This window comes from Molothrus ater, chromosome 27, assembly GCF_012460135.2.
Source record: "Molothrus ater isolate BHLD 08-10-18 breed brown headed cowbird chromosome 27, BPBGC_Mater_1.1, whole genome shotgun sequence".
Lineage (NCBI taxonomy): Eukaryota > Metazoa > Chordata > Aves > Passeriformes > Icteridae > Molothrus > Molothrus ater.
The window spans coordinates 924,619-939,684 of NC_050504.2; the positions used below are offsets into that span (position 1 = coordinate 924,619).

At 61.4% G+C, this 15,066-nt stretch overlaps 2 protein-coding genes across 2 annotated transcripts; one reads left to right on the forward strand and one right to left on the reverse strand.

The window, feature by feature from the left end:
• Positions 1–59: 59 nt before the first annotated feature.
• Positions 60–4,480, reverse strand: PSMC5 (proteasome 26S subunit, ATPase 5). Its single transcript, XM_036398804.2, has 12 exons — positions 4,376–4,480; positions 3,823–3,894; positions 3,296–3,365; positions 2,867–2,964; positions 2,569–2,625; positions 2,246–2,476; positions 2,044–2,170; positions 933–1,123; positions 751–849; positions 548–658; positions 376–462; positions 60–170 (listed from the first exon to the last, which is right to left on the reverse strand). The coding sequence occupies exons 1-12, from the start codon at positions 4,412–4,414 to the stop codon at positions 117–119; spliced, it is 1,236 nt and encodes a 411-aa protein (XP_036254697.1). The 5' UTR covers positions 4,415–4,480; the 3' UTR covers positions 60–116.
• A 329-nt stretch (positions 4,481–4,809) lies between these two features.
• FTSJ3 (FtsJ RNA 2'-O-methyltransferase 3) lies at positions 4,810–15,042 on the forward strand. Its single transcript, XM_036398944.2, has 22 exons — positions 4,810–4,825; positions 5,601–5,726; positions 5,806–5,911; positions 7,070–7,116; positions 7,257–7,336; positions 7,447–7,546; positions 7,809–8,003; positions 8,779–8,894; positions 9,394–9,498; positions 9,581–9,681; positions 9,788–9,868; positions 9,972–10,124; positions 10,375–10,510; positions 10,601–10,797; positions 10,897–11,020; positions 12,089–12,182; positions 12,460–12,616; positions 12,705–12,781; positions 12,985–13,081; positions 13,182–13,365; positions 13,908–14,002; positions 14,191–15,042. The coding sequence occupies exons 2-22, from the start codon at positions 5,660–5,662 to the stop codon at positions 14,378–14,380; spliced, it is 2,502 nt and encodes an 833-aa protein (XP_036254837.1). The 5' UTR covers positions 4,810–4,825; positions 5,601–5,659; the 3' UTR covers positions 14,381–15,042.
• Positions 15,043–15,066: the final 24 nt, after the last annotated feature.

Genomic DNA, 15,066 nt, shown 5'->3' on the forward strand with positions numbered 1-15,066 from the left:
TGTGCTGTGTCCTGCAGCCCCCACCCCATACCCAAATCAGTCCCCAACTCAGCACCCAGGCCTGGCCACAGCAGCTCTTTATTGACAGCACAGAAGGAGCAGCTCCAGCCTCACCATTACTTCCACAGCTTCTTGATAGACATGTTTTTCTCACTGTCCTTCTGCATCACCTGGAGGAGGGAACAGGGGTGGGTCCAACATTCAGTGCCCAAATTGGGTGTTAATTACCCCAAAAAACACCCCAACAGCCCTGCACAGGGAGGGCTCAGCAGCCTCTCCCATGTCACTCCCGTGGTGACAACCCCCTTGTCTGTGCTGGCAAACACCACCCAGGACACTTTGTGCCCCCAGTGTCACCTCTCCCCTAGCACCCACCTTGGCCACAGCCATCTCGAAGTCCTCCTGTGTGACGTGCACTCTCCTCTCCCTCAGTGCATACATCCCTGCCTCTGTGCACACACCCTGAGGGGACAGGAGAGGAGCATCAGCCAGTGCCCCCCACGGCAGCCCCCGTGGCAGCCCCGTGTCCCCAGAGGCCCCAGCTCACCTTCACCTCAGCCCCCGAGGCCCCCGGCATCAGCTCCGCGATTTTCCGCAGGTTGATGCCCCGGGTCAGGTTCATCTTCCGCGAGTGGATCTTGAGGATGTCCAGGCGGGCCTGGAGCAGGGGCACAGGGAGGGTTGGAGCCCGGGAATGGCTCCCAGGGAGAGGTTGGGGACAGCGGGGACAGCAGGGGGTGGCTCTGGTACCTCCTCATTGGGAGGGGGGAATTCGATTTTCCTGTCGATGCGGCCGGGGCGCAGCAGGGCCGAGTCCAGGATGTCGATCCTGTTGGTGGCCATGATCACCTGCACAGGGGACAGGGGCACAGCTGTCACCACCCCGGGCACTGCAGGGCTGGCAGGACCCCAGGCAGGGCCAGCCCCTCTACCTTGATGTTCTTGGTGGCCTCGAAGCCGTCGAGCTGGTTGAGGAGCTCGAGCATGGTGCGCTGCACCTCGCTGTCGCCGCCAGAGCCGCCCTCCAGGCGGGAGGAGCCGATGGAGTCGATCTCGTCCATGAAGATGATGGAGGGCGCGTGCTCCCGCGCCATCACAAACAGCTCCCGCACCATGCGGGCCCCTGCGGGCACGGGGCTCAGCCTGGCACAGCCTGGCACGGAGCCCACGCAGCCCCAGGAGCCCCAGAGCCGCCCCAGTACTGTTGTAGTGTGTTTTTATACTCTGTAATACTTTGAAGTAGTTTTGGTTTTGTATCTCCATATTTTCCCAAATGGTTTATCCCAGACTGTACCCCCCTCCCTTTACCTGTGTTATCCCTCTCCCTGGATGAGACCATCCCCAAACCCCACCCTGGCTCTCTGTCAATCACTCAGCATCCCATCCCCTCCATCTAGAAGCTTCGGTCCAGGTCCTCAAGTGATTGGCCAGAGGCCAGGGGCCAGCCTATAGGCTAACCTATATTTAAATAGGAGAATTAACGCTGTCCTAAATGTCTATCCCCCAGTACCCATCCCTTAGGGTCACTCATTGGTTGGTAAAATGTTATCTACTTTGGGTTTCCACCTCCCTTTAAATGTAACCTTGGCACATCTCCCAGGGCTCTCAGCAGGAGCCCCCTGAGGTGCAGGAGCTCCCCAGAGCCCCTGAATAAAACCTTGGATTAACCCTGCTAAGAATCAGCCCTTTATCATCTACCAATGTCTCTGGTGTCTCTTGTGCTGCAGAGGTGACCAGCCCAGGTGCCCTCAGTACCCTTGGGGCACGGGAGAGTGTCTCCCCCTTGTCTGCCAACTCAAGACTGGCCGAGGGTCCCTGAGAGGCTCACAGATGGACACAGACACAGTACCTGCCCTGAGAGGGACACAGACACGGTACCTGCCCTGACAGGCTCACAGGGGGACACAGACACGGTACCTGCCCTGACAGGGACACAGACACAGTACCTGCCCTGACAGGCTCACAGGGGGACACAGACACGGTACCTGCCCTGACAGGGACACAGACACAGTACCTGCCCTGACAGGGACACAGACACGGTACCTTCCCCGATGAACTTCTGCACCAGCTCGGAGCCCGAGACGCGGATGAAGGTGCAGTCGGTGTGGTGGGCCACGGCCCGCGCCAGCAGCGTCTTCCCCGTGCCGGGGGGGCCGTAGAGCAGCACCCCCTGCAACGGCCACAGGGCCCCTCAGAGCCTGCCCGGGGCACAGCCCAGCCCAGGGCGCCCCAGAGCAGAACTTGCCTTGGGCTGGGCAATGCCCAGCGCCTCAAAGAGCTCCGGGTGCTTCACGGGCAGCTCGATGACCTCCTTGATCTCCTTGATCTGCTTGTCCAGGCCCCCGATCATCTCGTAGGTGGAGTCTGGGACCTTCTCCACCATCATGAGGGACACCAGCGGGTCCACCTTGTTGGGCAGGATCTTGTGCAGGGTGTAGCTGTCGTTGCGCAGCGCCACGCGGCAGTTGGGGGTCACCTGTGGGGACAGCACGCAGGGGAGTGTCCCTGCCGGCCCTGGGGTGTCCCTGCCGGCCCTGGGGTGTCCCCCCACAGCCCTAGGGCACTCACATCATTGATGTCGATGTTTTTGTCCACATCCACCACGAACTTCCCCTCTGGGTGCACCTGTAAAGGAGCAAAGACCCCCAGGAGTTGTTTCCCTGGGAATTCCCTGCTGAGGGACATCCCCATGGCCTGGGAGGAGCCAGGAGCTCCAACCCCACTGCACACCCCAGGGCAGCCCCAGGCCCAGCAGAGCCATCCCAACGAGCTCCTCTGCACAAGGAGCTCCCACCCCACATCCCCGAGCTGTCCCATCCCCTGGGGACACGGGGCTGTCCCCCAGCCCAGCCCTGTCACCTCGTACCTTGACCAGCACCTTCTTCTTGTCCATGGCTCTCACCACCTCTCCCACGTAGGATCCCTGCTCCTGCAGCAGCTGCAGCTCCTCCCGCAGCAGCCGCACTGCAGAGGGACAGCTCAGCTCCAGCCTGGGAGCTGCAGCCCCAAGGCGTAGCCCAGAGCCCCCAAAGCCCAGCCCACAGGCCCAGCCCAGAACCAACCAAAGCCCAGGCCAGACCCCCCAGGCCCAGCCTAGAGTCCCCCAAAGCCCAGCCCAGAGCCCCCCAAAGACCCCCAGGCACAGCCCAGAGCCCTCCAAAACCCAGCCCAGAGCCCTCCAAAGCCCAGCCCAGAGCCCCCCAGAGACCCCCAGGCCCAGCCCGGAGCCCTCCAAAGCCCAACCCAGAGCTCCCAGGCCCAGCTCCAGGTGAGCAGGAGGAGCTGCAGCCCCTACCCTTGGCGTTGAGCTCGTTCCTCTGTGCCTGCAGCCGCCGCAGGTTCTGGCTTTTCTCATTCACGATGAGCTGCAGGGAAAGGCTCTGCTGAGAGGCCTCGGGCTCAGGCACACCCAGCACAGGGAATTGTGGAATGGTTTGTGTTGGAAAAGCTCATCTCATCCCTCTCCTGCCGTGGCAGGGACACCTTCCACTGTCCCAGGCTGCTCCAAGCCCCGTCCCACCTGGCCTTGGACACTGCCAGGGATCCAGGGGCAGCCCCAGCTGCTCTGGGCACCCTGTGCCAGGGCCTGCCCACCCTCTCAGAGAACAATTCCAAATTCCCAATATCCCATCCATCCCTGCCCTCTGGCAGCTGGGACAGGGACCTGGACAGGAGCAACCTCCAGCTCAGAGCACAGCCCCAGCTCGTGTCCCCAGAGCCCCCAGGGACGGTCCTGCCTGCCCACAGCCCTGGGACACGGGCACACCATCCCGGTCAGAAGCACAGTGACACGGTCCCGGTGTCCCCCGCAGCTGTGCTCACCTGCAGCTCCTCAATCTTGGACAGGTAATACTGCCGGAGCCCCGAGCCGCCCTTCCCGTCGTCCATCTCCATCTGGGACAGCAGAGCTCAGCGCCATCAACACCCCCCGCACCCCACCGGCCTTAATTCCCTAACCCGATTTCCCCATCACCACCGCCGGGCCGGCTCCTGGCTCCTCTTTTCGCCCTCCCATCCCGGTCCCAGTCCCCGGTGCCCCGTCCCGAGTGTCCCTTCCCTCCCCTCACTCCCTGCCCGACACGCCCGAGCCGGGTCCTGGATCCCTCAGGTGCCCACAGCAGCCTCAGCTCCCGTTCCCCTGCGAGCCCCCCGATTCCGGTCCCGGTCCCAATCCCGCTCCCGTCTCCCGATCCCGGTCCCGGTCCCGGTCCCGTCCCGCCGCTCAGGCTCCGCCGCCTTCCCCAGACCCGCCGAGTCATGCTGCCGCCAGGCCCCGAGCAGCCCCGGCCGCAGCACAGCCCGGGGCAGCCCAAAGCGCCCCGAGTGCCTCCCCGAGCCCTGCCTGTTCCCCCAGCCCGGTCCGGCCCGCCCGCACCTGCTCGGGCCCGTCCAGCGCCATCTTCTCCGCCGGCATAGGGCCCCAACAAAGATGGCGGCCGCCGCCTTCCGCTGCCCGAGCCCTGCCGCCGGCTTGATGGCGTCACTTCCTCTTCCGGAAAAACATTGGGCGGTGTAGTGCGCATGCGCAGTCACTCATGTCGTGACTGCGCTGCCATCTTGGAGCGGTCAAAGGTGACATGACCGTGGGTAAAGCACCGAAGGGACGGACACGGTTGTGATCGCGGCACCGAGCGGGCCCGTCATTGTTCACCGCACCTCCGAGGGACCCGCTATCCTTCTCCTTCTTCCGCCCGCAGGCTGCGGAGGAGGGGCGCGCCACTCCCAAAATGGCGGCCAGAGCAGGAGGAAGCGGAAGCTGCGTCTACGCGCAGGGCACGCCGGGAAGGCGGTGCGGGCACGCGGCGGGACCGGGACCGGGATCAGGGTCTGGATCGGGGTCTGGGCGGGGGAAGGGGGTACGGGGGTGTCAGGGTCGGGGGGACGTTGAGCCCGGGTATTCGGAGGCTTCAGGAGAACAGCGGCGCCGGGATGCGCCGCGGGGGCAGCGGGTGCGGGTGGGCCTGAGGGGGCAATGGCGGGAGCGGTGAGGGGGCGCTGGGGGGCAGTGAGGGAGGAACTGGAGGGGCACTGGGAGGGTACTGGGAGGGCAGTGAGGGAGGAACTGGAGTGTACTGGGGGCGCACTGGGAGGGTACTGGGAGAGGAACTGGAGGGGCGCTGGGAGGGTACTGGGGGGGCACTGGGAGGGCAGTGAGGGAGGAGCTGTAGGGGTGGTGGGAGGGCACTGGGGGAGGAACTGGAGGGGCATTGGGAGGGCTCTGGGGGAGGAACTAGAGGGACACTGGGAGGGTACTGGGAGGGCAGTGAGGGAGGAACTGGAGGGGCACTGGGAGGGTACTGGAGGGGCACTGGGAGGGCAGTGAGGGAGGAACTGGAGGGGCACTGGGAGGGTACTGGAGGGGCACTGGGAGGGCAGTGAGGGAGGAACTGGAGGGGCACTGGGAGGGTACTGGGGGGGCACTGGGAGGGCAGTGAGGGAGGAGCTGGAGGGGCACCGAGAGGTATCACGGGGACCGCTGACAGAGAGCTGGAGAGACACAGGGGCACTGGAGGGGACACTGGAGGACACTGAAGGAACACTTAGAGAGGCCAGGGCTCCTCGGGGACCCCAGGCCCCCCCTCAGCCCCGTGTCCCCCCAGGCCCGAGCCCTCAGCTGACAGCACATCCCAGCCCCCCCAGGGGCCGCCCCAGCACCACCATGGGCAAGAAAAGCAAACTGGGCAAGAGCCGGCGGGACAAGTTCTACCACCTGGCCAAGGAGACGGGTGAGGGCCGTGCCCGGCGCTGGGGATGGGGGGGCTGCAGCCCCGGGCACCCCCAGAACCACCCTCCTGCTGCCCCCAGGCTTCCGCTCCCGCTCCTCCTTCAAGCTGCTGCAGCTCAATCGCAAATTCCAGTTCCTGCAGAAGGCCCGGGCCCTGCTGGACCTGTGTGCGGCCCCCGGTGGCTGGTGAGTGGGACAGGCCTCTGAGTTATTGGAAATATGGATATGGATCTAGTACTGATGTAAACTGGGATGGACAAAGACTCTCTAACAGTTTAGAGTTAGAAAGTGTTTGTTTATTGTGGGATAACTCCCAAATACACACTGTGATTTACAGGTGATTACAGAGTCCTTTTATCTGTACAGGTATTGAATACCCAAATTACAAATGCATATTCGTAACTTTGGTACATCCTATTCCCTGCTTCATATAATTCAATTATTAGTTCAATTATTAGTAATTAGTTCAAAAGCTATTAAACATGGTAATTAGTTCAAAAGCTATTAAGCATGCATAGTTTGTTCCTTGACATGGGTCGGTGGTCCCTTTCATGGGGAGGGGTCCCAACATGAGGAAGTAACTGAAGTCTTCCTCGTTCTGACCTTTCTGCCTTTTCAATGCAAACATGACAAATGAACCCTTGGTAGAACTGCCATTCCCCATCTTCAATTGGTTTCAGAACAGAGAAGGCCACAATTGTCTTATGTTCCCAAAAGCCATTTATCAGTTTCTGTATTTTTCATTACAAACCCAGCTAACCAAACATTTTACTGACCAGCAATCAATTATTAGTTAACTACTATAGCTACTAACTCTTAACTTTATCAAGGTCTCCCCATTTATTTTAATTACCTCCAATGAAGCTTATCTCTAACTAAAACCTCAGCTCCTCTAAAATCCCTACATTCCTTAAAGTTTATGTCTCACCACCACAGTGCCACCAGCTGGCCCGGTGGTGTCCCTGTGCTCTGTGCCCAACCCTGGTGGCACAGTGCCCAGCTGGGAGCTCTGCTGGGAGCACAGTGCCAGGCTGGGAGCTCTGCTGGGAGCACAGTGCCAGGCTGGGAGCTCTGCTGGGAGCACAGTGCCAGGCTGGGAGCTCTGCTGGGAGCACAGTGCCCAGCTGAGAGCTCTGCTGGGAGCACAGTGCCAGGCTGAGAGCTCTGCTGGGAGCACAGTGCCAGGCTGGGAGCTCTGCTAGGAGCACAGTGCCAGGCTGGGAGCTCTGCTGGGAGCACAGTGCCCAGCTGGGAGCTCTGCTGGGAGCACAGTGCCAGGCTGGGAGCTCTGCTGGGAGCTCTGCTGGGGCCATGCTCAGCTCTGCTCCTCTCTGTTCTTCCCAGGCTCCAGGTGGCCTCCAAGTTCATGCCGGTGTCCAGCCTGATCATCGGTGAGTTTGGCAGGAGCTGGGGACAGTCCCTGGCTGTGACAGACAGAGGGGATCCTGGCAGAAGGGGGGGCTGGGTGGGGAAGCCACTTGGGATGGGCTGGAGCCCCTTCTGAGGGGCTTTACTGTGTTTCTTCAACCAGGGGTGGATTTGGTGCCCATCAAGCCCATTCCCAACGTGGTGACCCTGCAGGAGGACATCACCACTGAGAAGTGCCGCCAGGTACTGCCCCGGGGTCACCTGGGGCCCTGCAGGTCCCTGTGGTGGCAGGGGGGTCACAGGGAGTGGGCTGGGGTCCTCCTGAGGGACAAATGGGTGTCCCTGTCCCACAGGCCCTGCGCAAGGAGCTGCAGACGTGGAAGGTGGACGTCGTGCTGAACGATGGAGCGCCCAACGTGGGAGCCAGCTGGGTGCACGATGCCTACTCCCAGGGTGGGGACACAGGGACAGCTCACTGCTGCTAGAGAGTTCTGGGCTCCTGTGGCTTGGGAGGGACCTTAAAGCCCATCCAGAGCCACCCCTGCCATGGGCAGGAGCACCTTCCCTTGTCACAGGCTGCTCCAAGCCCCATCCAACTTGGCCTTGGGGATGGGGCAGCCACAGCTTCTCTGGGAAACCCATTCCAGTCCCTCTCTACCCTCCCAGAGAAGAGTCTCTCCCTCACTCTCTCATTCCCTGTTCTCTCCTGCTGCAGCCAACCTGACCCTCATGGCCCTGAAGCTGGCCTGTGAGTTCCTGTGCAAGGGTGGCTGGTTCATCACCAAGGTGTTCCGTTCCCGGGATTACCAGCCCCTCATGTGGATCTTCCAGCAGTTCTTCCAGAAGGTCCAGGCCACCAAGCCCCAGGCCTCCCGCAACGAGTCTGCTGAGATCTTTGTGGTGTGCCAGGGTGAGCAGCCAGGGGAGCCTGGAGGGGCTGGGATGGGGCTGGGAGAACCTGCTGGTGGTTCTGATCCCTCCATCCCAGCAGGAGTGGTTCTGATCCCTCCATCCTAGGAGGAATGATTTTGATGGTTTTAATTTTTCCTGGGACAGTGGAATGGCTCTGAGCTCTCTCCCCCCAGAGAAGTAGCTCTGATCCCTCCATCCCAGCAGGAATGGTTCTGATCCATCCATTCTGGATGGCTCTGATCTCCATCCCAGCAGGAATGGTTCTGATCCCTCCATTCTGGATGGCTCTGATCCCTCCATCCCAGCAGGAATGGTTCTGATCCCTCCATTCTGGATGGCTCTGATCTCCATCCCAGTAGGAGTGGCTCTGATTCCTCCATTCTGGATGGCTCTGATCCCTCCATCCCAGCAGGAATGGTTCTGATCCCTCCATCCCAGCAGGAATGGTTCTGATCCCTCCATCCCAGCAGGAATGGTTCTGATCCCTCCATTCTAGGTGGTTCTGATCCCTCCATCCCAGCAGTAGTGGCTCTGATGCCTTCATCCTGGGAGGAATGGTTCTCCTGGCTGGGATTCCTCCATCCTAGGGGGAATGGTTTTGATGGTTCTGATTCTTCCTGAGACAGTGGAATGGCTCTGAGCCCTCTCTCCCCAGAGAAATAGCTCTGATCCCTCCATCCCAGAAGGAATGGCTCTGATTCCTCCATTCTAGGTGGTTCTGATCTCTCTGTCCCAGAGCAATGTCTCTCATGGCTCTCATTCCTCCATCCCAGGTTATCAGGCTCCAGACAAAATTGACAGCAAGTTTTTTGACCCCAAATATGCCTTCAAGGATGTGGAGGTTGTCACCAAGTCTGTCAGTGAGCTGGTCAGCAAAAAGAAGCCCAAGGTATGAGCAAGCCCAGACACAGATGGGATTGGGCCTAAAGAGGGTGTGAGAATTAAAATTGTCCAGAAGAGTGCAAGATTTTGGGATGGGAAGTGTTGGAAAAGCCAGTTTGTGGGAGGTTTGGAGCCCTAAAGTCACTGAAGTGGGAATTGTGAGGTTGGGGCTGGGTCAGTTAAACCCAGCAGGGGTTGAGCACAGAGTTTGTGGCTCTCTGAGGTGGCTTTAGGACAGTAAATCTGTGTCAGGTGCTCTCAGCTCAGCACGGAGCTGGCACAAACCTGCCATTGCCAGCCCTTGTGTCTGAGCTGGGGCTGGTGACTTGATTTAGGTCAGGCTGAGGTTGGAAACAATTTCCAAAGTCCTTGAGAACAACCTGCAGGCATTTTTAGGTGGCCACTGCAGCAAGACATGAGTTAGGTGACCCCATGCACCGCTCAGGGCTGGTGCTGTCTGTCTGTCTGTCCCCTGCCCTGGCTGCCACAGCCCCTTTTCCCCCCAGGCCGAAGGCTACGCCGAGGGTGACACCACCCTGTACCACCGCTTCACCCTCATGGACTTCCTCAAGGCTGCCAACCCCGTGGACTTCCTCTCCAAGGCCAACGAGGTGAGTGCCTGCAAGGACTCCCTGTCCCTGTCCTGTGGAGGGGAGGCTGGGATTTCAATTTCCATCCCTTTTCCTGTGCCAGATCACCCTGGGGGATGGGGAGCTGGAGAATCACAGCTCCACCACGGAGGAGCTGCGCCAGTGCTGCAGGGACATCCGAGTGCTGGGCCGCAAGGAGCTCAGGTGCTGGGGGACACTGGGCCAGCCACACCTCCCAGCTGGGCCTGGGGGACAGCCACACCCTCAGCTGGCCCTGCTGGCTGTCCCTAACAGCTGCCACCCCACCCAGGGCCCTGCTGAACTGGAGGACGAAGCTGCGGCGCTTCCTGGCCAAGAAGCTGAAGGAGCAGGCGAAGGAGTTGGATATCAAGTAGGACCAGGGAGCAGGGCTGTCCCCAGGCTGGGATGGGCTGTCCCCAGGCTGGGGTGGCCTGTCCCCAGCACAGCTCCTCTGAGCTCTTTCCTTTTGGCAGCTTAAGCTCCGGTGAAGAGGAGGAGGGCAGGGAGGAGGAGAAGAAGGAGAAGATGGAGGCGAAAGCTGCAGCTGCTGAGGAGGAGAAGGAGCAAGAGGAGGTGGAGCTGGCCTTGGCAGAGATGAAGGCCAAGGAGCTGGCAGAGCTGAAGAGGTACAAAGAGGAGGAGAGATGGAGTTGCAGCCATGGAGACAGAGGGTGGCAGTGTCAACCTGTCCCTCTGCTGGGGGGGTTTGTGGGTTTGGGGTCCTTGGGCTCCTCTGCTCCTCCAGGCAGGTGTTCCAGGCTGTCCCAGCACAGGGCACCCCTCACAGGGTGCAGCCAGTGGGGTGGCAGGGGCTGAGCCTCTGGGGTGTTTGTGTGTGATGGGGACGGTGTGGCCTCATTCCTTTGCTTCGTGCAGGAAGAAGAAGAAGATCCTGAAGGAGCAGAGGAAGCAGCGGGAGCGTGTGGAGCTGAAGATGGACCTGCCTGGAGTGTCCATTGCCGACGATGGTGACACCAGCATGTTCTCCTTGAAGAGCATCCACAGGACCCCGGTGGGTGGGGAGCTCCTGGGCACAGCGGGGTGAGGCAGGGCCTGCCTTGTCACTTGTGTCACTTGAGTGACTCTGTGGGCTGTGCTGCAGCTGCTGGATGAGCTGTCCCGCGGGGACATGGCCTCTGCTGACGCCCTGCTGGAGATCAGCCCTGGGGACGATGACATTTACGTGTCGGATCACGATGAAGAGGATGATGTGTCCCTGGCCAGCGACCTGGACCCGGAGGAGCTGCTGGAGATCGAGGCCCGGCAGCGGAAGCTGCAGCGGGAGCAGCGGGGGAAGAGGTGAGAGGGGAGAGACCTCCTGGGGCTGGGGCTGCCCTGGGAGCAGCTCCAGGACCCAGCCAGGGCTGGGGACACTGATCCTGCTGCTCCGGGTCACAGGACAAAGTTTAAGCAGAAGGAAGAAGAGGAGGAGGAAGGGCAGGAAGTGGAAAATCCCCTGCTGGTGCCCCTGGAGGAGAAGTCGGTGCTGGAGGAGCGACAGACCAGCCTGTGGTTTGGGAAGGTGAGTCCCACTTGTGGGGCAGGAATGATGGAGCAGCCTCAGCCCCAGCAGCTTCCCTGGACTGCCCTGGGGCTGGTACCCCCACCCCTACCTGGGGCTGATCCCCCTGCCATGGGGCTGATCCCCATCCCTGGAGCTGATCCTCCCATCCCTGGGGCTGATCCCCTTCCCTGGAGCTGATCCTCCCATCCCTGGGGCTGATCCCCATCCCTGGAGCTGATCCTCCCATCCCTGGGGCTGATCCCCATCCCTGGGGCTGATCCTCCCATCCCTGGGGCTGATCCTCCCATCCCTGGGGCTGATCCCCTTCCCTGGGGCTGATCCTCCCATCCCTGGGGCTGATCCTCCCATCCCTGGAGCTGATCCTCCCATCCCTGGGGCTGATCCCCTTCCCTGGAGCTGATCCTCCCATCCCTGGGGCTGATCCCCATCCCTGGGGCTGATCCCTATCCCTGGGGCTGATCCCCATCCCTGGAGCTGATCCTCCCATCCCTGGAGCTGATCCTCCCATCCCTGGAGCTGATCCTCCCATCCCTGGGGCTGATCCTCCCATCCCTGGGGCTGATCCTCCCATCCCTGGGGCTGATCCCCATCCCTGGAGCTGATCCTCCCATCCCTGGGGCTGATCCCCTTCCCTGGAGCTGATCCTCCCATCCCTGGGGCTGATCCCCATCCCTGGGGCTGATCCTCCCATCCCTGGGGCTGATCCTCCCATCCCTGGGGCTGATCCCCTTCCCTGGAGCTGATCCTCTCATCCCTGGGGCTGATCCTCCCATCCCTGGGGCTGATCCTCCCATCCCTGGGGCTGATCCTCCCATCCCTGGGGCTGATCCTCCCATCCCTGGGGCTGATCCCCTTCCCTGGAGCTGATCCTCCCATCCCTGGGGCTGATCCTCCCATCCCTGGGGCTGATCCTCCCATCCCTGGGGCTGATCCTCCCATCCCTGGGGCTGATCCTCCCATCCCTGGGGCTGATCATCCCATCCCTGGAGCTGATCCTCGCATCCCTGGCGCTGATCCCCCTCCCCAGGCCTGCCCTGGAGCTGACCCCACTGTTCCCCATGCCAGGATGCCTTCGCTGGCATTGAGGATGATGCAGACGAGGAGCTGGAGCTGGGCCAGGCCCAGATGTTGGCTGAGAAGCAGCGTGAGGCTCACAGAGGTGAGGGGACACGGAGGGACAGTCCCACAGCTCACTGTGGGGCCCTGGTCCAGCCTCAGTGGGAATGCTGCCCTGAGCAGCAGCATGGAATGGTTTGGGTTGGAAAGGATCTCAAAGAGTTCCAAGCCTGGCCATGGGCAGGAACACCTCCCACCAGACCAGAGAGTGTTCCCAGCCTCTGTCACTAATGAGCTGTCATTAGTGCTGTGTTAATGAGCAGGATCTCTAGAGGAAGGTCTGCCTTGGCTCTGTCTCACCCAGTGCTTCCCATTCCCAGACAAAACAACCAAGAAAGGGCAGAAGAAGAAGAAGGTGGCTCAGGAGGAGGCTCCAGCCGAGCCCAGCCCTGCAGCAGCCCCAGCTCCTGATGCCAGTGAAGAAGCTAAAGAGGAGCAGAGCAGTGATGATGATGACAGCAGCAGTGAGGATGAGAGGTGAGGGCTGAGGGGGGTCTGGGTGTCCCTTCAGCTCCACAGTCCTGGAGAGCTGAGGGACCCCAGCCCTGCCCACTGCTCTCCACAGGCCACTGGCACCAGTGGGGAGGAAGCGGGGCCGTGTCGAGCCCTGTGGCTTCGAGGTGGTGCCTATTGAGAAGCCAGGTGAGTGGGGGGCCATGGGGGTGTCTTGGGATGGACAGGAGGAAGGGACAGACCTGGGGGTCCCTCGGGATGGACAGGAGGAAGGGACAGACCTGGGGGTCCTTTAGGAAGGACAGGAGATGGGGACAGGGACAGACCATGCTCCCCAGGGCTGTTCCCTGCCTCTCGGGCTGCAGCCAGGCCAACTTTGCCATGTCCCACAGTGAAAAGAGTCCTGGATGCAGAGGGCCTGGCCCTTGGCTCTGTCATTGTCTCCTCCAAAAAGGCCCGGCGGGACCTCATCGACGACTCCTTCAACAGGTACCAGCTGGGGGCTGCAGGGGCTGCAGGGTTTGCTCCCTGGCAGGGACAGGTGTAGTGGGGCCCCATGTCCTGCTCACACATCACCTGGGCCCTCCAGGTACTCGTACAACGAGGAGGAGGGGGAGCTGCCCGAGTGGTTCACGGAGGAGGAGCGGCAGCACCGGCGCCGGCAGCTGCCCGTGGACAGGCAGACGGTGGAGGCCTATCGGCAGCGCTGGAAGGAGATCAACGCACGGCCCATCAAGAAGGTGGCAGAGGCCAAGGCCCGCAAGAAGAAGAGGGTGAGTGGGGGTGGGCTCCCAGGGGTGCCCTGGCTCCTCTCCCAGGGCCTCAGTGCTCCCTCTGACCCCCCTGTTCTTCCTCTGATGCCTCTGTCCCATCTCTGATTCCCCATCCTTTTCTGACCCTTTGGTCCCTTTCTCAATGCCCCTGTTCCATCTCTGATTCCCCATCCTTTTCTGACCCTTTGGTCCCTTTTTCAATGCCCTTGTCCCATCTCTGGTTCCCTATCCTTTTCTGACCCTCCTGTCCCTTTCTCAATGCCCCTGTCCCATCTCTGGTTCCCTATCCTTTTCTGACCCTCCTGTCCCTTTCTCAATGCCCCTGTCCCATCTCTGGTTCCCTATCCTTTTCTGCCCCCCCCGCCCTTGTCCAATCTCGGACCCCCCTGTCCCACCTCTGACCTCCCCCCCATTCCTCTTCCAATTCCCCTGTCTCTCCTGTGACCACCCCCTCTGATCCCCCATCCTTCCTCCAACCCCTGTCCCTCCTCTGACCCCCCTGTCCCTCCTCTGACCCTCTGTCCCCCCGGGCTGTCCCCCAGATGCTGAAGAAGCTGGAGCAGATGAAGAAGAAGGCTGAGGCTGTGGTGAGCACCGTGGACATCTCGGAGCGGGAGAAGGTGGCCCAGCTGCGCCGGTGAGTGGCCAAGCCAGGATCCAGCTCATCCCTTTGTGGCTGGGCCGTGCTGGGGCCATGTCCCTGCAGCCACTGGGACAGCTCTGTGTCCCCAGGCAGGCTGATCCAGGGGTGGCAGAGCCAGAGGAGGGGTGGGATGCGGTGTTGTCCCACCCAACCTCACTCTGACCTTTGTCCTTCTGCTGCAGCATCTACAAGAAGGCCGGGCTGGCCAAGGAGAAGCGCCAGGTCACCTACCTGGTGGCCAAGAAGGGCGTGGGACGTCGGGTGCGGCGTCCCCCCGGCGTCAAGGGCCAGTTCAAGGTGGTCGACAGCCGCCTCAAGAAGGACGTGAGGGCTCAGAAGCGCAAAGAGCAGAAGAAGAAGCGTCACAAGTGAGGTGGGAGTGGCTGCATCCCCAGCAAGGGACTCTGCTCAGGGCACGGGGCTGGCTCCTGTGCCCCACTGCCACCTCAGGAGCCCTGGGGACAGGCTGGGGCTTGGCCACACCTTGCTTAGTCCATGCCTTGCTGTGACAGTGCCTCATGCCCTCCCCTGGGCACAGAGGGGTCATTTGGCCCCAGTGCTGTGGCCCCAGCCCCTGGTCACAGCTCCAGGTGTCACCAGGCTGGCTCTGCTGGGTGACGCCCCTGGGGACATCACAGGAGCATCCACAGCTGTCCCCAGGGAGCGTATGGCTCTGGGGGGCAGCCCTGGGCCAGATTTGTCACTGAGGTGGCAGAACAGTGGTGGCTCTGCCCAGAGCAGCTGCTCAGGACAGCAGAGTTTGACCTCTCTGAGGCTGCCCAGGGCTGTGTCATGTGCCTGGGTGAGGTGGGGGACCTGTGCTGCACATGTCCCCCTGTGCCGTGTCACAGGCAGAGAGGGCACTGCTGGCTGTGCTCTGTACAGCTGCTCATGCCTCCAGAGCCCTCCCAGCTTTGTCTGACAGGGATTGACTCTCCTGGCCTTCACCTGCTCCCCAGGCCACAGCAGCCACCCTGTCCCCTCTGTCCCCACCCCTTTCTCCCTCAAGGAGAAGAAAGACCAAGAGTAAAGAAGTGCTTGACTGCATTGCTTTATTT